The sequence below is a fragment of the Hyla sarda genome, chromosome 4, assembly GCF_029499605.1.
Source record: "Hyla sarda isolate aHylSar1 chromosome 4, aHylSar1.hap1, whole genome shotgun sequence".
In the NCBI taxonomy this organism is placed as follows: Eukaryota; Metazoa; Chordata; class Amphibia; order Anura; family Hylidae; genus Hyla; species Hyla sarda.
In genome coordinates this window covers 53,056,643-53,081,250 of record NC_079192.1, presented here as the reverse complement: position 1 = coordinate 53,081,250, position 24,608 = coordinate 53,056,643, and the positions used below count along the sequence as shown (strand labels likewise).

The window sequence follows — 24,608 nt, the reverse complement described above, 5'->3', positions numbered from 1 at the left end:
GTTCCTGCGGGTCATTTTCAGTTTGTCACCCTGCCCTTCGGGCAGGCAACAGTGCCCAGAGTCTTGACAAAGATGCTGGCGGCAGTGGTGGCTCTCCTCCACTCTCGGTCCTCCCCTAGCTGGACGATCTCATCAAGGCGCCCTCCCTGGAGCATAATCGGGTTTCAGTTAGATCGTCAATTACGAGAAATCCAACCTGTCCCGTCCCAATCTTTGACCTTTCTCGGGATCCGGGATCTTACTCTTCCGGAGGACAAGCTCCAGGAGCTGTTGTCGGGGAATCGCTTACTTTGGCGGCCAGGTCGGATTCCTGTCCGTACCTGCGTGTCTGTTCTGGGCAGGATGGTGGCTTCCACGGAGGCAGTTCCCTTTGCTCAATTTCAGTACCGCTGTCTCCAGTGGGCCATCCTCACTTAGTGGGACAAATCTCCCTTATCTCTCCACCACGGGATCCGGCTTCGGCTCAGGTTGATTCGGTCTCCTCTCCTCCGGGCGGGCCGCTCCTTCCTGCCTCTCCATTAGCATGTTCTGACCACGGATGCGAGTCTCCTCGGCTGGGGGGTTTCTTTCGTGGCGAAACGGTCCAGGGCCATTGGACCCCATCGGAGTCCGGCGTATCCATCAATGTTCTGGAGCTCCGTGTGATCTTCCTGTGCCTTCTTCACTGGAGTCGCCAGCTGCAGGGTCTTCCGGTACGGGTGCAAACGGATATCGCCACAGCTGTGGCATACATCAATCCCCAGGGTGGCACTCGCAGCTCAGTGGCCATGAGGGAAGTATCGAAGATCCTATCTTGGGCGGAACTTCACATTCCCAGGATCGACAATTGGGAAGCCGACTTTCTAAGGTGGACCCTGGTGAGTGGTCCATGCAACCGGAGGTCTTCGCTCAGATCTGTCACCGCTGGGGAACTCTGGACGTGGATCTCTTCGCGTCCCTCCTGAACAGGAAAGTCCCTTGCTTCGTCTCCAGGTTGCGAGATCCCCTGGCCCTGGCAGTGGATGCTCTTGTGGTTCCTTGGACCCCTTTCACTCTCCCCTACCTCTCTGCGATTCTGGTGGCTCCTGGATTGGCCTCCTCGCATGTGGTACGCAGATGTGATCAGTGTCGTGGCAGACGCTCCTGGAAGCTGGCCTTCCGTGTCGCCATCACGTCCATTCACCGTGTGTCGGAGTTGGCTGCCTTCTCTTGCTGTTCCCCTTTTTTGGTGCTTCATCAAGACAAGGTGTTCTTTTCGCCGGTACCCTCCTTTCAACCCAAAGTTGTGACTTCATTTCACTTGAATACGGAGATCGTGCTGCCTTCTTTCTGCATGTCCCCTTTTCATCCGCGGGAACGCAGGCTTCACAAGCTGGACTTTGTTCGGACCTATTTGCCGGTCACTTCCTCTTTCCAGGAGGTGTGACTCTGTTTTGTCCTTCCCGATGGGAATGCAAGGGGCTCTCGGCTTCCAAGGTCACTATCTCCCGCTAGATACGCTTCGCCATTTGGGAGCAGGTCAGGTGCCCCTTTCGAGTGAAGCTCTGCACATTCACACTTTTGCATCCTCCAATGCGGGCCTGGGCCGCAGGGTCTTGCAGACAGCAGTTCACCTGAGTTTTTTTCTAGCTGGAATGCTGGTTTCCCTCCCCAGGGACTGCTTTAGGACGTCCCATGGTCCTGTGTCCCCCAATGAAGTGCTTGAGAAAAGTAGATTTTTTAGGCTTACTGTAAAATCTCATTCTCCGAGTTTCTATTGGGGGGACACAGCAACCACCCATTGGTTTGTTTGTGGCTGGCCAGTTTCTGCCACTGTGATGTGGAGGTGTTTTTTTTTATGGTTGGTTCTTTTCTTTTGTCTGGATTTTTGTTCGGATTGTTCCTTTCTTAGTTGGTTCTCCTTCTGCTTTGGGACTAAACGGAGTTGCTCAGAGCCAGGTGGCAGGTATATCTTTCTGGGAGTAGCTGACTTTCTTTTGTTTTTTTGCCTAGTGTCAGCCTCCTAGTGGCAAGCAGCATATACCCATGGTCTGGTGTCCCCAATAGAAGCTCTGAGAAAGAGATTTTAAGATAAGTCTAAAAAAATCAACTTTTTCCTTTCCTTCACTATCCGGCCTAGACCGCCATTAGTATTTCTTCAAGCCAAGACTTGTCTCCACAGAACCTGCCAGACAAACATTTTAGTCTCCATTCTCTAGCACAATGCCCACCTCTTTAAAAACTCCCCATGGGTACTGCCCCACAGTAATAGTGCCCACCATATAGTTGTTAGGCCACCAAGCAGTACTAAGCTCCCATATAGTTGTAAGCACCCTATATGCCCCCATATACTTGTAGGCCACCTTTGGTGCTCCACTGCTCCTCCAGTCTGTGGACATACTCCTATGTAGGTCCCTGGTTTGGAGGAGCAGTGGAGCGCAGAGTCTGATGCGCTAGTTACTGTCCACAGGAGCCTTATGCCCGCGCTTCTCCTCTGTGGCCCTCCTGCTCCGCTACTCAGGGCAGCGATGTTAGCTAGTACCAACAGCCACTACTTCTCTTAAAATGGCTGTGGCAGCACGGGCCACATCCACTTTAGAAGCAGTGACCAGTGGCTGGAGCTGCCATTCTGTTTGTTTTTTTTTCCATAACATTTTACATACCACAAGGAAAAATGTCAAGTACCACTGGGGATACACATTACCCAGGATGGGAACCACTGCTCTACAGCCTTTGGCTGTCTGGGTATGCTAGGAGTTGTAGTATTGAAACAGCTGGAGGTCCACAGTTTGGAGACCACTGCTCTACTGAGTGGCAAGTGCCAACCACACCTCATCCAGAAGATAGGAAGGAGATGATCAGAAAGTGTTTCAGGCCCCAGTGATCTCAAACACTGCAGACTTATTGTAGTAATGCTTCTAAGGGTCTATTCACACAGTGGAATTCTGCCTGAAATGAAAGCCCAATACACTTCTATGGGATTCCACACTCCCATTGACACTTCGGAAATCCCGCTTGCGGGATTTCCGAAGTGTTAACGGGAGAGTGGAATCCCATAGAAGTTTATTGGGCTTTCATTTCAGGCGGAATTCTGCCATGTGAATAGACACTTACTGTCCTGTTTATCTGAAATATCCACATTCAGATGAATAAAACGGATTTTCAGACACAGGAATTTTTGCAACAATTCTGCCATGTGTAAAGGGACAAGCTTCCCCCAGACTGACCAACACAAACGTTGAAAAGCACCATCATCAATCCCAGGTAACATCACACACACCTCACCTGAGGTTCCAGCCGCGCTTTAGGTTATGAGCCCCAATGGCGACAGGGACTGATGTCATTGATGAGACCCAATGCACAATGCCGCAGAATATGTCCGTTCTATATAAATAAATATAGCAAATAAATATGCAAAATGCCCTACGTTAATGGCAAACAGCAGTATACATCTGTAGATGTGGAGTATAATACAAGTTTTACCTTAAAAAGCTACTCTGCCCCTAGAAATCTTATCCCCTATGCAAAGGATAAGGTGTAAGACGTCTGACGCGAGGGTCCGGCCTAAATCCCCCACTCCTCCTCCCCCCCCCCGCCAACGATCACATTCTGAACATTACATAGACATGAATGGAGGGGGCGTGGCATGATGTCACGACCACTGCCACCTGCACCAAGCATTGTGAACTCCAGGCCGGGTGCTGCATGGAGATTGCGGGGGTCCCAGAGGCCGGACCCCCACGATCAGACATCTTGTCCCCTATCCTTTAGATAGGGGATATAGATGTCTAGGGGCGGAGTACCGCTTTAAGAATCAGTAGGTACAGTGCATTAATTTTACATTTACACTACAAATAGAGAATAGAAATCACCAAGATCCAAAAGGAAATAAAAACAGTAAATTTTATTTTCAGCACGTTGAGAACAAGACAGTGCTTTATAGTGACTGGCACAGAACATAAAAAACAACAGACTGATGATAGTGTCCAAAACATAATAAAATAATAGTGTGCCCCCTGTAAACACATAAAATAATGCACTAAAGATTTACATATGACACTATACCTGACTGGAAAATATTTAATTTACAAGAATATATAGCAAGTCAGAAACTGTACAAATCTCTAAAATCCAGTACTCAAAAATATATGTACATATTTACATACCATACAAGTCAGACTCATTCAGATGGGAATATTGTACGTCTACAACAAACGCTATTCCTGGTATAACATCCAAAACCTTCATGGTTCTACTGAGCTGAACATCCAGCACCACAGATCTATATAGTGCTGGATGTGGGGTTCAGCATAACCAAGGGAGTCAGTCAGAGTGCTACATCTGGAATACAGATAGTTAAAGGGAACCTGTCACCATGAAAATCTTACCTAATCTATCAGCATCATGTTATGGAGCAGGAGGAGCGGAGCAGATTGATATATATCTTTGAGGAAACATTTTCAGTATAACGTGTAACAAATTGGTTGAAATCTCTGCTCTGTCTCCTTAGGAGTCCAGTGGACAGTGTCACTCAATAATAGGACCGCCCATTGGACACCTATACATGGAACTATCAAAGATTTCAATCAATAAATGAAAAGTTATATAAATCTGTTCCCACAAAGATATATTATCAACCTGCCCAGCTCTTCCTGCTCCATAACGTGATGCCAATACATAAGATAGCATTTTCACAGTGACATTTCCTTTAAATGTGAGTTTGAAGCTTATCTGAAGGAGGCCTTACAGACATAAATGGAGTTTACTTAGATATAAAGTAATGATCAGTAATTAAATAAGTGGTTTTCTTAAAGTGAACACTTGCCCACCCGAAAAATGAACACCTTAAAGTCTAAAAAATATGAAATCGGATAAGAACATGTCAGCCATTACCTTCTCCGGTCACATGTACACCTTAAAGGGGTATTCCGGGTTTATACATCTTATCCCCTATCCAAAGGAGGGCGCTGCTCCCGAGACAGGGACGTGACATCACGGCCACGCCTCCTAGTGACATCACACCATGCCCCCTCTATTCATGTCTATGGGAGGGGCGTGACAGCAGTCACGCCCCTCCCATAGACATTAATGGAGGGGGCGTGGTGTGAAGTCACTAGGGGGCGTGGTCGTCACGTCACATCCCTGTCTCAGAGGCAGCACCCGGCACAGAAAGCAGGGGGCTGCACTGAGATCGCGGAGGTCCCCATTGGCGGGTCCCCTGTGATTATACATCTTATCCCCTATCCTTTGGATAGGAGATAAGATATATAAACCCGGAATACCCCTTTAAACTGGGTTGTCTGAGAATAGTAAAAAAAAAGGCTGTGTTTTATTTCCAGAAACCGCGCCATACTTTTCTATGCGCTGAATCTAGTTTTGCGGCTGACAGCCATTAAAGGGGTACTCCAGGAAACAAAACTTATCCCCTATCCACAGGAGGGGTCGGATATGACCGATGGGACCCCACGCAACCTCCTATAAAGGGCCCGGCTTTCATGCTGAACTGAAGCTTCTCCCCAGAGTGCTCGGCCCATCACTGGCTAAGACAGGGTCCCAACAGTCAGATGATCAGACACTTACCCCCAATCCTGTGAATAGGGGATAAGTTTTGTTCCATAAAGCACCATTTGTAAGGTCTTTGGACACAAAATAAAATCAGCCGAAGGCTGTCCAGGCATGCTGGGAGTTGTAGTTTTGCAACTTGGTTAGGAAAAACTGTTATATCTGGAATATCAGAATGTACTAAGACAAAGGAGAATGGGCAGATCCACTATAAAGTGGCTATGGCTGATGAATGAAATTAAATAATATAAAAATGTTAGTTTATTTTTTTACTATTATTAAACATACCTTATTTAACACGTGGTTAATTCACAAGTGTTTGCTACCGCCGAGGCTTGTTCAAGGTAATAAGTGGTAACTAGCACCGGGGGGAGATGCCTCAGCTGCATAGTACTCCAGATTGTGCTGGGGCTTCTTGCTGTGTTAGTGGCAGAAAGAGCTGCAAAGGTTCCTATCCAGACACAGAGGCAGCCGCAGATGATTCACAGACTGGGATACTGGTTCATTACAATGTGATCTAATGGCTGTCCATGTTAAATAAAGGTACATTTTATTCTGGCAGTACAGTCTCAAGTATACAAATCCTTTAAAGTTTATAATACACTATAAAAATAAAACCTGAAAGCACTAGATGGAGCATTGATAAATAAATCCTCTGTGCCTTTTTTGACACATTGCAATAGTATCTTTGCGGTGTGTATGCCACCAATAATTTCATACATCATTATTATAATCTTAAAATTTCCCCATGCATACTCGGCATGGCTTTACAGTGCAACAACGCATTGGTAGAGAACCGTCTCCCTATCTCAGACATCAGGTTCTGTAGTCGACCCTTGTTCTGAGGACTCTGCAGGTTCCCGAGGAGTGGTCTTTTTTACGTAGCACATCCATGTTCTGACCGATGGTCTGTAAAGTGACACGACAGGACACCTAGATGTCCCCGACTCCTGTTAAACTCCATTGGCACTGGCTTTTGCCTGTAAGAAGAACCAAATTTTATTTATGATAAATAAAATAAAAAGACTGACAGTGCCCATTACAAGGTAGAGTAGTGTAAGGGGTCATGTAGGCTGGGCCAACTAATTTCATCAATACAAAGTCTCCAGAAACTAGTGACCTTACCAGTGAAGTGAAAGTGACATCAATGGTGACAGGGGGGGCATTTACAAAGAGTTATTAAATGTTTTAGAGCACAAAAGTAGCAGTATCAGTTGCGGACTTGCGCCAAATTAAATGGCGCACAGACTTAGATAAATTTCGCTGATCCAACTTCTAAAAAAAGTCACAGATTTTGTACGGACGTGCGACTTGTGTGTGAAAAGTTGCATATACCCTGACTCAAAAGCAGCCCAGAAAATGTAGGGCAGGGCTGAATTGACCTGAGAAACAGTCTATTTCTGGGAAAGTGTGACAATTTTGTGCCAGTCCGCAAACAGACACACTTGGTAAATCAGTGACCACTGCACCAAGTGCTCTAAATGGGTAAAAATCATGGCAATATTTCTAAAGCAATAGTCACACAAAAAGTCGCACAGACCCATTGTGCAACATTTTGTGCGACAAACAGAGAGAAAAAAGCCGCTTTCTGAATGTCTTGATAAATCCCCCCCAGTGTCCCCACTAGAGACCGACAGAAAAGTGACATCACTAGAGATACTGACAGTGCCATCACTAGTGTCATTGATGGGAAAAGTGACATCAATAATGACATTGATAGAAAAAAATAAAAAATGAATTTGTCAGCACGTCCCACACAACTATTATAGATGTAAAAAGTACACAAGTGCACGCTGCTGCGGCTGAACTACAAATACAAACATGAAAATAACAACACACTGCTAGCGCTAAGCTATATGTGTAATATAACACGTTTTACATTGCAATACTGCTATAGAGAAAGGAGAGCTTCTTAGCTTACCATTTGGCCAAATAGTGTGCACCATCCCACCACGATAAGGTGACCTCATTTGGGACGGACCCTACACTATGAATATGCCTCTATTTGGCCAGATTGTAAGCTGAGAACCTCTATTTTTCTCTACAGCAGTATTGCAATGTAAAACGTGTTTTATAACACATATCTTTTGCATCGATAGAAAAGTGACATTAGTGACATCACTAATGATACCGACAGTGAAGTGCCATTACTGATGACATTAACATCACAAAGTGACACTGACAGTGAAATAAAAGTAACATCATCAGTGACATAACTCATCATTTGAACAATTGAGATTACTGGGTGTACTAAATCTATGGTTTGTCCGAGAATTTCAGTAGGATGTCGACCCCCTATTGGCTACATCAAAAATGCTTGACAGTAATATAGAAAGGATGCTGGTTCTCAATGAGTAGTGGTGGAAATAATGATTGCAGAGTAGTTGTGTGTTTAGATATGTAGAAAGCAGAGTGGGGGGGGGGGGGGGGGTGTTAAGGGAATTAGTGTATATAGTGTCTAAAAACATCCAAAAATTTACTAATGCAGAGTTTCTAAAAAAAAACATTTATTTGCAGATTTTCAAAATAATTCTAACTTTTAAAATACCCAAAGTGGCTGCCGGCTATTCACTCTGGTGAGTAGTGTTAAACCCAGTAAAATAGACAGGTTAATCTAGTACGTTCATAACCTTAATAGTAGAATCAGAGGCCCAAATTAGTCAAACATATTCATAGTCTCAAAGGCACCTTAACCCCTTAAGGACGCAGGACGTAAATGTATGTCCTGGTGCGGTGGTACTTAACGCACCAGGACGTACATTTACGTCCTAAGCATAACCGCGGGCATCGCAGCCAGGGACCCGCCGGCAATGGCCGACGCCCGCGATCTCGCGGGCGTCCGACATTAACCGCTCAGGTGCCGGGATCAATACAGATCCCGGCATCTGCGGCAGTGCGCGATTTGAATGAATGATCGGATCGCCCGCAGCGCTGCTGCGGGGATCCGATCATTCAGAGCGCCGCATGGAGGTCCCCTCTCCTTCCTCCGTCCTGCTCCCGGCATCTCCTGCTCTGGTCTGTGATCGAGCAGACCAGAGCAGAAGATCACCGATAACACTGATCTGTTCTATGTCCTATACATAGAACAGATCAGTATTAGCAATCATGGTATTGCTATGAATAGTCCCCTATGGGGACTATTTAAGTGTAAAAAAAAAATGTAAAAAAATGTAAAAGTAAAAAAAAAAAAAAGTGAAAAATCCCCTCCCCCAATAAAAAAGTAAAACGTCCGTTTTTTCCTATTTTACCCCCAAAAAGCGTAAAAAACATTTTTATAGACATATTTGGTATCGCCGCGTGCGTAAATGTCCGAACTATTAAAATAAAATGTTAATGATCCCGTACGGTGAACGGCGTGAACGAAAAAAAAAAAAAATGAGTCCAAAATTCCTACTTTTTTAATACATTTTATTAAAAAAAAATTATAAAAAATGTATTAAAAGTTTTTTATATGCAAATGTGGTATCAAAAAAAAGTACAGATCATGGCGCAAAAAATGAGCCCACATACCGCCGCTTATACGGAAAAATAAAAAAGTTAGAGGTCATTAAAATAAAGGGATTATAAACGTACTAATTTGGTTAAAAAGTTTGTGATTTTTTTTAAGCGCAACAATAATAGAAAAGTATGTAATAATGGGTATCATTTTAATCGTATTGACCCTCAGAATAAAGAACACACGTCATTTTTACCATAAATTGTACGGCGTGAAAACGAAACCTTCCAAAATAAGCAAAATTGCGTTTTTCGTTTTAATTTCCCCACAAAAATAGTGTTTTTTGGTTGCGCCATACATTTTAGGATATAATGAGTGATGTCATTACAGAGGACAACTGGTCGCGCAAAAAACAAGCCCTCCTACTAGTCTGTGGATGAAAATATAAAAGAGTTATGATTTTTAGAAGGCGAGGAGGAAAAAATGAAAATGTAAAAATTAAATTGTCTGAGTCCTTAAGGCCAAAATGGGCTGAGTCCTTAAGGGGTTAAGGGGGTATTCCAGGAATATTTTTTATTTGACTATGCTACAGGGGCTGTACAGTTAGTGTAGTTCATAATATAGTGTCTGTATCTGTGTGTGACTGTTTTCTCACAATTATGTGATTTTCACCCCAATATTTATTTTTACCAGAATACAAAATGACTGTTGTCTCAGATTTTTCCCAAGTAGCAATGCGGCGGAGACCTGACTCACTAGTCAGCTGATGACAGGGAGCCTGTCTGCTTCAATGGGTGGAGCGATCGCTTGGTGGGAGAGAGATCAATCTGCGACTAATGCAACAGCTGTAGGCATCCTTATTGAACACCACAGGTCTTTTGAATGGATGCAGCTCACTTATGCTTCAATGGGTGGGGTGGCTGATGTGTGGGAGGGAGGAAGATGGAATTGTGGTATTTGTAATCCAAAAAAAGAAAAGTCAAACAGGAAATACCAGTTCACAAAGCTAGCCACAATGTTATGGTAATCTCACAACATAGCCATTTAGCCATGCAGCCTCGCTTTGCTCAGTATTTGGCGCCAGCTCCCTGGACACATTTACCTACACCCCGATCTCTGCGCTCTCACAGTGGAATATAGCAAACTGTATCCTCGCTATGAGAGTGGAGACATCAGGGCAGAGAAGCGGAGAACAGGGATGTTGAAAACTGTGTCCCTGCTGCTGCAGCTCGCTCTCGCCGCTGCTGTAAAACTGTGAACCCGATCCCCACGGCTTTCATCAGCCTGGGGGATGTAGAAATGTGTGTCCCCGCTGCTGGCTATCTCCATCCCCGATCCCTGCGGCAGGGATGTAGAAATGTGTGTCTTGGGGTGCAGAGGCAGGGGAGACCGCTATCCATCACCGCTCTTCCCTGCCTCTGACACACATTCCTATATCCTCGCCGCAGGGATCAGCAGCAGCGGGGCCCACATTTCTACATCCCCCAGGCTGATGAGAACTGATGGGGATCGGGTTCACAGTTTTACAGCAGCAGCGAGAGTGACCTGCAGCAGCAGGGACAGAGTTTTCAAACATCCCTGTTCCCCGCTTCTGTCCTGATCTCTCTGCTCTCATAGCAAGGATACAGTTTGCTTTATCCTGCTGTGAGAGCGCGGAGATCGGGGTGTAGTGAAATGTGTCCAGGGAGCTGGTGCCAAATGCTGAGTCAACAACTAATAGTATGGGGCAGGTGTGCGCATCTCAGCCAATCACAGTGGCTTTGCTGACTCCACATTTATCATCAACTGCTTGGACACATTTCTCTACAGGGAACAGTTTTCTTCACTACACCGGGTTTACATCACACTGACACTTTACTGTTATGACTTACACTTTCTTTTGCCTGGAGTGTGGTTTCTTGTATTAGAGTTTTTGGTGTAATATTCTGCTCCTGTAAGATCAGTAAAACATAGAAGATGTGAAGTTACCAGATGTGATGAAAAAAACAGTAAGGGCTGTAACTGAATCATATTTATTGTCATCTAATGTAAATTTTGGATTAGAAGAAGCACGTTTTACCAGCCCCCAAAAAAATAAAATAAAATTATTTATATATATATATATATATATATATATATATATATATATATATATTTATTTATTATTGCTTGAGAAAGGCTTCTGAGCTGAAACGTCGCACCTTATACTATGATGCAATAAAAAGTTTTTAACTGCATACAACCCGGACCTCGTGACTGGTGCTGTGTCCTTGAGAGAGGAAGTGTATAATATATATATATATACACACACACATACATACACACACTGTATATGTACTTGACAAAGGCTAACATATAGCCGAAACATTGCACTGCTGGTAATTAATAAAAGACTACAGCTTGCTTTATACATTGGAGTCTGCTGCTTCTGTGCTGTGATCTATTGGTGCGTGGATGTCGATACACTGGACTGGTTTTCCGGACGATCACCTGCACTAACAGCTGGGGCCCAGTGCTGATCTTCTCTTTTCCACACTATATATATATATATTGCTCAATGGGTTCATTACCCAGCCCTGATCTGTGTAGGACACATCCCTGGAGTCTGTTGAGGTGAGCAAGTCAAATATTAACACAAATTATCCTAGACCACCAAATAAGAGGGCATTCATTACTTTTTTTTTTTTTTAACCGATAAGAGCCGGATACTAAATCGTGTTTTTTGATCTAATCTGCTTCTATATTCTTATTGTATTTTATTTATTTATTTATTTTGCACGATATTATAAGGGTGGTCATATTACTTAAAGGGGTACTCCACTGGAAAACATTTTCTTTTAAATCTACTGGTGACAGAAAGTTAAACAGATTTGTAAATTTCCTCTATTAAAAAAATCGCAATCCTTCCAGTACTTATCAGCTGCTATATGCTCCACAGGAAGTTCTTTTCTTTTTGAATTTCTTTTCTGTCTGACCACAAGTGCTCTGTGCTGACACCTCTGTCCGTGTCAGGAACTGTCCAAAGCAAGAGAGCTTTGCTTTGGGGTTTTGCTACTACTCTGGACAGTTCCTAAAATTGACAGAGGTGTCAGCAGAGAGCACTTGTGATCAGGCAGAAAGGAAATTGTAAAAGAAAAAAACTTCCTGTGTATTATAAAACACAGGAAGTACTCCAGTATATTAAGTACAGGAAGGATTGGGATTTTTTTTTAACAGAAGTAATTTACAAATCTGTTTAAAGGACAACTGCAGCGGGATTACACTTATCCCCTATCCACAGGATAGGGGATAAGTGTTTGATAGCGGGGGGTCCGACCGCTGGGACCCCCCCGATATCCCTAACAGGGCGCCGCCATAAGCACTCACATGGTGAGCGCTAAGGTGCGTAGCGTCGACCTAGATCGACGGTGACGCCCCGTCTCCTTCCCGTCCCCATACAGTTCTATGGAGGAGGCGTGCTGGCCGCAACGTCATGCTGTGGCTGGCACACCCCCTGCACGGGACAGCTGCGGCCCCGTACAGGAGATCGCCGGGGGCCCCAGCGTTCGGACCCTCCGCGATCAAACACTTATCCCTTATCTTGAGGATAGGGGATAAGTATTTGTATTGCTGCAGATGTCCTTTAACTTTCTGACACCAGTTGAGTTTAAAGAAAATGTTTTCCAGTGGAGTACCCCTTTAAGCTTCTGCTCTGTTAACAGCATTGAGAGATAGGATTTACAGTAGCCACACGGACCATTTAATAATACGGAGTTGACACATTGGCATCTATGGGAGCATTTTCTAGACTCTTTGGGGGAGATTTATCAAAACCTGTCCAGAGGAAAAGTTGCCCAGTTGGCCATAACAACCAATCAGATCGCTTCTTTCATTTTAAACAAGGCCTCTGCAAAATGAAAGAAGCGATCTGATTGGTTGTTATGGGCAACTTCTCCTTTGCACAGGTTTTGATAAATCTCCCCCTTTGACCTGTGCAGAGATCGGTGCACAAGGAGAATGAAAAGGAAGCTGTTGCTATCCCTTATTGAGAATGGCATAGTCCCATCTTATCTATATAAGCTTTCACTGTAATCCAGCCTGTGGTAAGGAGAAGGCCAGATTGCAGGATTAATATAGGTAGCAAACTTGAAAATTAGAATAAAAAATAATTGGAATTACCTATAACACATTAACATACACAAAAACAAGTTATTTTTCTGACATTTCCTTTGAGGGCTATGCACACAGAAATAATCTGCACCCTGTGCAGTGCCACACTAGTTGAGGTAACCCAACAAAAAAGAAGTAACACGTCGCTTTGAAGACACTGGGAGCAGGGTTTCAGGCACATGGTTTTTGTATTGAAAATCAATGTGTTTTCTGTGACAAGAACCACGCAGCTACTTGCCGTGTGAACATGCCCAAGGTGATCTGAAACAAATTTCTAAATGTCATCTTACTGTCAGAAAATACAATAAATAGAAATCAACAGAACTTTTAATAAATTGACAGATGTGGGAGATTGTAACCTACCAGAATTTACCTTTAAAATCAGACTTCAAATCTTAAAGGGGTTCTCCACGGCTCAGCGTTTGAAACAAACTGTTTCGAACGCTGGAGTCGGCATCGGGAGCTCGTGACGTCATAGCCCCGCCCCCTCATGACGTCACACCCCCTCGCTGCAAGTCTATGGGAGGGGGCGTGACGACTTAATAAAATTAATAAAAGACTACAGCTTGCTTTATACATTGGAGTCTGCTGCTTCTGTGCTGTGATCTATTGGTGCGTGGATGTCGATACACTGGACTGGTTTTCCGGACGATCACCTGCACTAACAGCTGGGGCCCAGTGCTGATCTTCTCTTTTCCACACTATATATATATATATTGCTCAATGGGTTCATTACCCAGCCCTGATCTGTGTAGGACACATCCCTGGAGTCTGTTGAGGTGAGCAAGTCAAATATTAACACAAATTATCCTAGACCACCAAATAAGAGGGCATTCATTGTCACGCCCCCTCCCATAGACTTGCAGCGAGGGGGTGTGACGTCATGAGGGGGCGGGGCTATGACATCACGAGCTCCCGATGCCGACTCCAGCGTTCGGGACCGTTTGTTCCAAACGCTAAGCAGCGGAGTACCCCTTTAAAGCGCTTACATGACGTCATGGTAAACGGGAGAGATATTGTATAAAATAATGGCAGAAATCAGATCAATTACACAGATCATTACCTGCACGTCTTTTAGGACTGGGGCTGGGTCTGTAAGAATCTCCTTAGAGTCTGAAAGCTGTGCTGATGGAGAGCTGCTCTTTGGTACCTGTCAAATACAAAAGGACATATTTAACATTGATAACACTGAGTAAACATTAATCAAACTCATTTGACCGGTTTTTCATTCCTAATCCTTGTTGTGGAGGAAGCTTTTGACTTCATGTCTTGTCCTCATATATTGTTGTCATATCTCAACCCCATATCCCGACCTTCTATCCCAACCTGTAATATATGTACCAGGTATTGAAATATCTCCAGCCGTACTGAAGTTATGTGAGAACATACATTTCCCATTGATTTGCATGGGACTTTAAAGGGGTACTCCGGCGCTTAGACATCTTATCCCCTATACAAAGGATAGGGGATAAGATGCCTGATCGCGGAGGTCCCGCCGCTGGGGACCCCCCGTGATCTTCCACGCCGCACCCAGTTAGAATCAGCCCCCGGAGCGTGCTCACTCCAGATCTGATTACTGGCGATCACGGGGACGGAGCATAGTGACATCACGCTCCGCCCCCTCAATGCAAGACTGTGGGAGGGGGCGTGGCAGATTTGGATAGGGAATACGATGTCTTAGCGCCGGAGTACCCCTTTAAACAAAAACCCCAACCCTCACAAATGGGGGTAGTTAAGGGTTAAATTAACTATCCTATATTTTAAGTGGACATATAAGTAACATGTGACCAAGTACAGTGGTCCCTCAACATATGATATTAATTGGTTCCAGGAGAACCATCATATGTTGAAACCATCATATGTCGAGTACATATGTCTATGTAAAAATGGTAATTGGTTCTGGGGCCTTGGAACCATTGTATGTTGAATACATATCTCTATGGGAAACTGCTTATTGGTTCTGGGATGACCATTGTATGTGGAGTGTATGGGGAGTGTTTAACAAACCAGGGTGCCTCCAGCTGTTGCACAACTACAACTCCCAGCATGCATGTACAGCTATTGACTGTCTGGACATGCTGGGAGTTATAGTTTTGCAACAGCTGGAGGCACACTGATAGGGAAACATTGATGTATGGGGTGTATAGTGTGTATGTGTATTGTATGTGATGTGTGACATCGGATACAGTACTGTACAGTTCTGTAAATACCTTCAGGGGAGACAGAATGTCCTCCATTACCATCCTGCCGACTACAGCTCTATAGGAAAGGAAGGGGAGCAGCTCATTGGATGCCTGCAGCAAGATGCTGCAGGCTATTGGCTATGGCTGCACTGGGGGGGGGGGGGGCTTACACGGAGCTCACAGTGGAAGCCTGCGTGAGTTAACAGGACAGCATGTGAGTAACAGGAGGCAGAACGGGGCACACGGGGACATTATACAACTATCTGTCAGTTGCTGAAGTTGTCAGTGCTGTCAGATAGCTGTTTGTATGATGGCCCCGACACACAGCAGCATCATATGTCGAGGCTGCCTTCGACATACGATAGGCTCTGAGAGGCCATCATATGTTGAAATGATCATATGTTGAGGCCATCATAAGTCGAGGGGTCACTGTATTTTCGAAAGAAGCAATCTGTTTGGTTGCTATGGGCAACTCAGCAACTTTTCCTTTGGACAGGTTTTGATAAATCTCCCCCAAGGACTATAAAATCTGCTGACAAGCTAACACGAAGCACGCTAAGGAACTTTGTATGCTGGTATGGGGGTATGGGGTATATGGGAGATTACAAAAAAATAAGGAAATTGCACGGTCTGCAAAGTAGATAACATCTCGTAGACTAAAACGTGGCAGCAGATAATTATTTGTACCAGGGTAATGAGCTTAGTATTAGTAATGTAGACAGGTGTGCCGGTGTCTGCCTGCCCCTAGTCTTCATTCATTAACCCCTAAGCAGTATAATCATTACATACAATGAAGCCCTTCATATAATGACACAGACATCTCCCCTAATAACCAGTCAGAGCAGGTGCCTACAAAGAGGGGCGGCAGGATGTCTTTCCTAATCCTTTCAAATGAGAGCCGTGTTTGCACAGGATTAAAAGGTATAATTAAACCTATAGCTGCGGATCAGCCAGGCTTGTCAGAGCGCACCATGGTCAATCCAAACTAAACAAAGAAAGTGGCTTTTACTTATTGCACGAAATCTGCATAAGGATTTTTTTTATTTCTTTAATATAGTCTAAGACAGCATTTCCCAACTTATTGCTCCCCAGCTGTTGCAGAACTACAACTTCCATCATGCCTTGCTAGTCATAAGTCTACCTGAAGCTATATTTATGGTGTAGATAAGTAGATTTTTTTTTTATACTTACCGTAAAATCTCTCTCTCGGAGGATCTGTTGGGGGACACAGACCGTGGGTATATGCTCTTGCCGCTAGGAGGCGCTGACACTAGGCAAACAAAAAAAGGTTGGCTCTTCCCGGCAGGTTATACCCCGCCTACTGGCCCTGAACTTATCAGTTTAGTCTCAAAGCAATAGGAGGCAACCGATAAAAAAATAAATAAAAAGAAAAACCAGCAAAAGTCCGAGAGAAGCAGACAAAAGAAAAACCCGGAGTCACCTCTCGGACAGAACAAACGAAAAACTCTACCCAAACTGTGGGTGGGCGCTGTGTCCCCCAATGGATCAGTCGAGAAAAAAATCTACTTTTCTCGGTCGGAAACCATTGGGGGACACAGACCGTGGGACATACCAGAGCAGTACCGGGGTGGGGAGAAAAATACTCAACCCAAAATCAAGCAGAGGAGGATGCTACTGCCGCCTGCAACACCTAGCGACTCAAACTAGCATCAGCCGACGCAAAAGTATGCACTTGATAGAATTTTGCGAACGTATGCAAGGACGACCAGGTGGCCGCCTTACAGACTTGCAGGGCTGAAGCCCTATTACGGAGAGCCCAAGAAGCCCCAACAGAACGCGTGGAATGCCCAGTCACCCGAAAAGGTGGAACCTTGGCCTTGCGGCGGTACGATTCTGAAATGGCCGAGCGAATCCACCGAGAAATGTTCACCTTGGAAGCCAGAAGACCCTTACGACTACCCTCAGGAATCACGAAAACGGAGTCCCCCTGGCGAAAAGAGGAGGTGACCGAAAAGTAAATCCGGACTGCCCGGACCACATCAAGGGTGTGAAGAGAACGCACCTTGGCATTGGAAGGAGAAGGGCAAAAGGAAGGAAGAACGAGCTCCTCGTTCACATGAAAGGAGGAAACTACCTTGGGCAGGAAGGAAGGAGGTGGGTGGAAAACCACCTTATCCTGATGAAGCACCAAAAGGGGGGGGGGGGGGGGGGGGGGGAACGGCAGGACAGTGACGCCAATTCCGAGACGCTCCGGATAGCAGTAATGGCAATGAGAAAAGCAGCCTTCCCGAGAGAATACGAAGGGGGGGCATCCCTAAGGGGCTAAAAAGGAGCCTCCCTCAAGGCTCCAAGCACCAGATTGAGGTCCCACGGAGGCGTGGGAGACCGAAAAGGAGGAGCCAAGCGGGCCACACCCTGCAAAAAGGTGCGGACATGGGAATTAGAGGCCAACTGCCGTTGGAAAAGGATAGAGAGAGCTGACACCTGACGCTTAAGAGAACTAAGGGTCAAATGCTGATCCAGCCCCGCCTGAAGAAAGGCAATAAGGCGCGGAAAGGAAAAAACCACCGGAGAAAAATCTTGCGCCTCGCACCACTGAAAATAAGCTTTCCAGGTGCAGTGGTAAATCCGGGCCAAGGAAGGTTTGCGTGCCCGAAGCATAGTACGAATAACCCCCTCAGAAAACCCGCGGGCCTTCAATACCGCGGTTTCAACCACCACGCCGTCAAATGCAGCAACAGTAAATTGGGGTGGCTAATGGGACTTTGAAAAAGAAGATCGGGACAAAGTGGTAGGCGCAGAGTCACGTCGTCGGCCAGTCGGACCACGTCTGCGTACCATGCGCATCTGGGCCAGTCTGGGGCCACCAGAATGGCAGAGACTCCCTCCACCTTGAGTTTCCTCAGAACCCTGGGCAGGAGGGGAAGAGGCGGAAACAGATAAGGGAGTCAGAAGGACGACCACGGAATGACCAGAGCATCTACCGCCAGGGCCAGGGGATCCCTCAATTTTACTACAAAGAGGGGAATCCTCCTGTTGAGGCGAGATGCGAAGAGATCCACATCCGGGGTCCCCCAACGGTCGCAAATCTGTGAAAACCCCTCCGGGTGGATAGACCACTCCCCCGGATCTGCCGAGGAGTGGCTGAGAAAGTCCGCTTCCCAATTGTCCACGCCCGGGATGTGGATCGCCGACAGAGCAGGAACCCGAGCCTCGGCCCAGAGGAGAATCTTGGAGACCTCCTCCATCTTCGAGCGACTCCGGGTGCCGCCTTGGCGATTGATGTCCCTTCTTTGGTAGCTCCACTCTCCCGTTCTTCTTCTGGGGAAGTCTTTTCTTCCCCTTCAGTGGCAGATAGTCACCACCGACGCGAGTCTCCTGGGTTGGGGAGGGTTTTTTCGGGACATGACTGAACCCGGACCGGCCGACCCTGAAGGAGATGCTCCCAATGGAAGATCGCCCGAAGCTCCAGGATATTGATGGGGAGACAGACTTCCCCAGGGGACCAGCGATCCTGGACAGTCAGGTCCCGAAAAACCCCTCCCCAACCCAGGAGACTCGCGTCGGTGGTGACGATCTGCCACTGAAGGAGAAGAAAAGACTTCCTCAGAAGAAGAAGGGGAGAGTGGAGCCACCAAAGAAGGGGCTGACGTACTACCAGGGGCAGGACAATCCTGCGATCCAGGGACAAAGGGGGACTTGTCCCACCTGCCCAGAATGGCCAGTTGGAGGGATCGATAATGAAACTGCTTCCAGGGGACTGCTTCCATGGCAGCCACCATATGGCCCAGAACCTCCATGCAGAAGCGAATCAGGACCAGGACGGGGCGTCGCAGGCGACGGACCCCCACCTGCAGAGTGCCTTTTGTCCAGGGGAAGACTGACCCGGGCTACTGCAGTGTTGAAAAGGAGCCCCAGAAAAATTAGGGACTGGGAGGGGAGCAGATGCGACTTCTCCGAGTTGATGATCCAGCCGAAAGAGGACAGGGTGTGAAGCGTGATCTGAAGACTCTCCAAATTCTCAGACCGAGAGGGAGCCTTGATTAAGAGGTCGTCCAGGTAGGGGAGGACGGAGATCCCCCGGCTGCGAAGGATGGCAATGACAGCCGCTATGACCTTGGTAAAGACCCTGGGAGCCGTGGCTAGACCAAAAGGGGGCGCCACAAACTGAAAATGACCCTCCAGCACTGCGAAATGAAGGAATCGCTGATGCGCTGGGAAGATCGGAATGTGGAGATAGGCGTCTCGGATATCTACTGAAGAAAGAAACTCGCCCTGGTCATTGAAGGCCACCACGGACCGGAGGGACTCCATCCGAAAATGACAGAGGCGCAGATGGCGATTGAGAAACTTGAGGTCCAGAATGGGACAGACAGAGCCCTCCTTTTTGGGAACGACAAAGAGGTTCGAATAGAACCCTGACCCACGTTCCCCCTGTGGAACCGGCACTATCACTCCCTGGGAGAGAAGAGAACGCAGAGCGGTCTGAAAAACTGCCGTCAAGGAAGGGGACTGAGGAGGGCAGGATTGAAAGAAACGGTGTCTTGGGAGAGAAGAGAATTCTATGCGGTAGCCTCCTGAAAGAACGTCTCGCACCCAGGCGTCCTGGACCTGAGACAGCCATATGTAATGGAAAAAGACAGCCGCCCTCCCACCTGACGTGGGTGGGGGCGCCCCTTCAGGAAGAGGCAGGTTTACGGGTACCCGATTTGGCAGCGAAACCGCCAGATCGGTTGCCCGACTTCCATGATGGACGCGCCCTGAAAGAGGGTGCTCTATGAGGAGGAGGTTGCGCCTGCTTGGAGGGACGACCCAAAGCAGTTGACCGAAAGGACCGAGAGGAAGTCTTCTTACGGCAGGGTTCTGAGCGCCGAGACCTGTTCTGCAGAAGCAGAGAACTCTTCCCTCCCGTAGCTTCAGAAATAATCTCATCCAACCATTTTCCAGCGGCGGGAACCCGAGAAGGGTAGCTTCATCAGAGACCTCTTCGACGCAGCGTTGGCGTCCCACGCTTTCAGCCACATGGCGCGACGAATGGCAACAAGTTGGCCGAGGCAAAGGCCGAGCAGCAAGCGGATTCCAAAGGAAATCGCCCGCTTGAGAGAGCTGGAGAGCCGCTTCTGCCAGTTCTTCCCTGGAAATTCCATCAAGGGCCCCCTGGCGGAGCTGGGAAGCCCAAACTGACACCGCCTTGGCCACCCAAGTGGAGGCAAAAGTGGGGAGTAATGAGGACCCAACAGCTTCGAATGCGGACTTCGCTAGATTTTCCATCTTCTTGTCAGCCGGATCCTTCAGCCGGATCCTTAAGAGACGCTGCATCCGCAAGGGGCAGCGTAGTGGACTCGGACAGGCGGGAGACCGGCGGGTCAACCTTGGGCGGAACCGTCCACTTAGTGACTAGGTCCTGAGGGAAGGGAAAACGTGTTTGCACCTTCTTGATTCCCTGAAAACGCCTCACAGGGTGTTTCCAAGCAGTGGGTCAAATTCTGCATGAGAGCTAAACGCCTTTGGAGCACGCCATGATCGGCGAAAGGAGACTTCTGGATCAGGATCCGAAGCTCCGGGTCCTCCAGATGAAAGGTGTCCCTTATGGCTGACACTAAACCATCCACCACATCGGACTTTGTAGAGTAATCCTCATGATCCGAGGCGGAATCTGAACCTTCGTCCACGATTTCGCCCGAGGAACGGGAGTCAGCGGAGGCAGCCCTCACCGGGGGAGAGGGAGACCTGGGATGAGAGGACGGGGACCTAGAACGCCGACCCGGAGAACGACCCCTGGAACCTGGGGTACGCCCTAGGGCCGGGGAGGGGCAGCGAGACCGGCGAAACGAGGGGCCACCCTGGACCTGCTCCCGTGAGGAGTCAGAGGGAACTACCTTAGCGCGCTTAGAAGCGTGGGGAAAAAGCGGTTCCGGGGATACGGAGCGCGAGCACCTGAGCCTCGCAGGGATGACCTTTCCAAGGCAGAAGCCACTGACTTGGAGACCTTAGCCAATTCAGAAATCGACCGGGTAAGGGAAGATACCCACTCTGGAGGGGGGGGGGCGGTTCCCACGCATTCTGCTGAAGCCTCAGGGGCTCCAGAAACTGACGGTGAAAACAGTTTGGAAGAGCAGGCGGAACAGGAAGATTCAATAGAACCCACTGGAAATTTGGACTTACAACCCACACATGCATAGTAGGCAACTAGAGTCATCACCTGTCTGGGCGGTGGGTCAAGTCTGGGGCCGGACATAGCTGGTAGCTAAAGACAGCAAGAAAAAAAAAACTAGAGCAATCTCACCCGGTCTGTGTTCCAGTTCTGGAGAAAGGAGGTAGAGCTGAGGAAGCCCCCGTATAGAGAGAGAGAGAGAGATGAAAGAGAGCGAGAGAGATGAAAGAGATGAGTGAGATATAAGAGAGATAAGAGAGAGAGAGATATCTCTCTATATGAACAGATATATGAACAGCCATAGGGGAATGCGAGAGGTGGGTGGAGCCTCGGCACACGTGGCCGAAGCTCCGGCACCGCAGCTGCCATGTCCCCTTAAACTACACTAACTCCAGTAACTTAGCCGGAGGAGAGAACCAGCCACGTGATCCCTGAAGCGGCCGAACGGACCGCATGCAGGGAGAGCCACCGCGCGCGGCTCAAAGTGAAAGTAAAAAACACACCGAACAGGCAGAGGCGGGGAGGGAGAGGGAAACACTGTCCCGGCGCCCCGACCCTGCCGAAGTGCTCGTCCCCAGAGAATAAAAAGAGTGCCCCGTCCTATACAGAGTGGCCCCAATAGTAAGCTCCCACATGGAGCAAAGAAACACTGTCCCGGCGTCCAGGGGGAGTGGGCAACATACTTCTAGGGGTCTCCAGAGGGTGCAAGCCCATTAGAAATAAAAAGGAGTGCCCCTGTAATTAAACACTCCAGGTAGTGGGGCTGGGGGGGCAAACATACTCACCTGAAGATGTCTTCCACCCGAAGATATCTTCAGCCAGACTTATGGATGCCTGCATCACGTCATGCTGGTACAGACCAGGACGAGCAGGGAATATATGGGGACCTGGACCTAATGGTACTACCCCAGGTGCTGGTCTTTGGCGAGAAGGGGTTAACGGTGCATTTGTAACTTATGTCCCGTGCCCCTTAGCCGCATATGGGGGAACAGGTAGCACCATGCTCCTGAACCCCCACCTAAAAACAGTGAAAAATAAAATGAAAGAAACTAAACAGTCCCTAAGAAAAAGAGAAGACCAGGTCTGGAGAACTCCAGACCTGTGTCTTGCCTCCTAGGACACTAAGCTAAAACTGAAAAGTTCAGGGCCAGTATGTGGTGTATAGCCTGTCGGGAGGAGCCGACTTTTTTTTTTTTTTTTTTTTTGTTTGCCTAGTGTCAGCGACTCCTAGTGGCAAGAGCATATACCCACGGTCTGTGTCCCCCAATGGTTTCTGGCCGAGAAAGGTTGTTTTTCACTCTTACGCTAAGCAGAAATAAACTATGAGGCCTTAAAGGGTTACTCCGCTACCCGGAGTCCGGAACATTAAGTTCCGAACGCTGTGTGCGGGCTTCCATGTTCACGCCTGCCCCCCTCGTGACATTACACCCCATCATGTATTCCCATAGACTTTCATTGAGGGGGCCGGCTGTAATGTGTAGAGGGGGCGGGCATGAACACAGAAGCCCAGTGATTACCTACAGTTGCCATGAATTGCTGTGGTACATCATCACTTATAGCTTGTAAATAGAGACAAACAGTGGACCACCAGAGCTGCAAGGGATTTATGGGTCTTTTCACACGTTATGGCATTTCTCACAGTTTGGCCAAATTTTTTTTGCTATCTTTGAACACCTCTTAAAATAGGAGAGGACTTACTGATCGGTGGAGGTCCGATAGCTGGAACCACCACTGATCATGAAAACAGAGATCAAAATGTGCCCCAATGGAAATATGCATGCTCCTTCTGGGGCGTCCACACACTGTCAAGTGCTAAACTCAGCAATGTACAGAAGTCCCATCGACATTGAATAGAGTAGTGATTAAGCACGCACACTGCTGCTTCATTCCATTGGGGGGGGGTGTTGGCAACCTTTCATGTTATTAGTGTGCATTGCAGCAATCTGACCTCTACCAATCCCCTAGCTATGGATAGAGCATAAAATATAGTCCTGTGATAACCCCTCCTTAATCGCAAAGATCATCAGTCACAGCCTCCCTACTAGGTGATCACATTGGCATAATTGTGCCCAGGTGATTAGTAGGATATATATATATAAAAAAAAAAAAATTCCCAAATACTGGAATTACATCCTGTTTTGGAATTACCGTATATACTCGAGTATAAGCTGACCCAAATATAAGCCGAGGCCCCTAATTTCACCCCAAAAACCCAGGAAAAGTTATTGACTGGACTATAAACCTAGGGTGGGAAATACATCATCCCCCCCATGTAATCATCCAGACCCCCGTCATCACCGCCTGTCAATCCCTTCATCAGTGGTCTTCAACCTGCGGACCTCCAGATGTTGCAAAACTACAACTCCCAGCATGCCCGGACAGCCAAAAGTTGTAGTTTTGAACCCTCTGGAGGTCCGCAGGTTGAAGACCACTGCGGCCTTCGTCATCATCCAGATCCCCCTTTTATTTTGTACTCACCTCCCCTCGGCGGGAAGGAAGGGTGATCTGGACCGGGCCATCTATGCTGCAGGGACCGTCCGGTGGGGAGGGTTAGTCGTTGCGGGCTGTCCATTTTCCCCGGGGGGCCCCTCTTCTCCGCTCCGGGCCGGCCCTGGACTAGTGACGTTGCCTTGACAACGACGCACAGGGACGTTCATGGGGGGGGGGTATGGGATGGCTGGATGATGACGAAGGCCGCAGTGGTCTTCAACCTCAACCTGCGGACCTCAAGAGGTTTCAAAACTACAACACCCAGCAAAAAAAATCGTGCTGAAAAACTCGGCTTATACTCGAGTATATACGGTAGGTTTACATCAAAGTGAGGAAAGATGTTACATATGGCATTGTAATGTGATTTTCTATAGAAGCATTGTATTCGTATTGGCTGCTTTAACAGAACTCCACAGGGCAGGTTGCAGAACAACCGCTTTCATAAATACGCGTTTTCCAGTAGTTTTCTGCTGTACTACTATAGCAGCATGTTAACGACCTCTCGTACACTGAGGGACTTACCGCCACAGTCTGGTTCACAGGTATAATGGGCTTGGGTTTGACGTCAGTCAGATACAAGGCTCTGGAGAGTAGCAGGAGAGATGGGGGTACGTTCTCTGTTAAATGTAGATCCAGCCACTAGAAGAGGGAACATCACATATAACTGATAACGTTCTGCATTAGAACAGACTAAACCATAAGTGATGGGCTCTGGCACAGGAAGAATAACATTATA

The 24,608-nt window shown here is 47.3% G+C and overlaps 1 protein-coding gene across 2 annotated transcripts in view; it reads right to left on the bottom strand.

Annotated features, from left to right (window-relative positions):
- Nucleotides 1-3,839: 3,839 nt before the first annotated feature.
- LETM2 (leucine zipper and EF-hand containing transmembrane protein 2) overlaps nt 3,840-24,608 on the bottom strand; it is a 36,996-nt gene continuing 16,227 nt past the window's right edge. The window contains exons 8-12 of one of the 2 annotated variants that reach the window (XR_008892218.1): nt 24,395-24,511; nt 14,148-14,234; nt 10,828-10,887; nt 5,097-6,500; nt 3,840-4,965 (exon numbers count right to left, since the gene is read on the bottom strand). Coding sequence is in view for 1 of the 2 variants with exons in the window: in XM_056570945.1 (XP_056426920.1) it covers nt 6,474-6,500; nt 10,828-10,887; nt 14,148-14,234; nt 24,395-24,511 (291 nt within the window). In the remaining variant the exon portion in view is untranslated. Of the gene's footprint in view, nt 4,966-5,060; nt 6,501-10,827; nt 10,888-14,147; nt 14,235-24,394; nt 24,512-24,608 lie in introns of those variants that run through there. The other variant, XM_056570945.1, reaches the window with a different exon arrangement.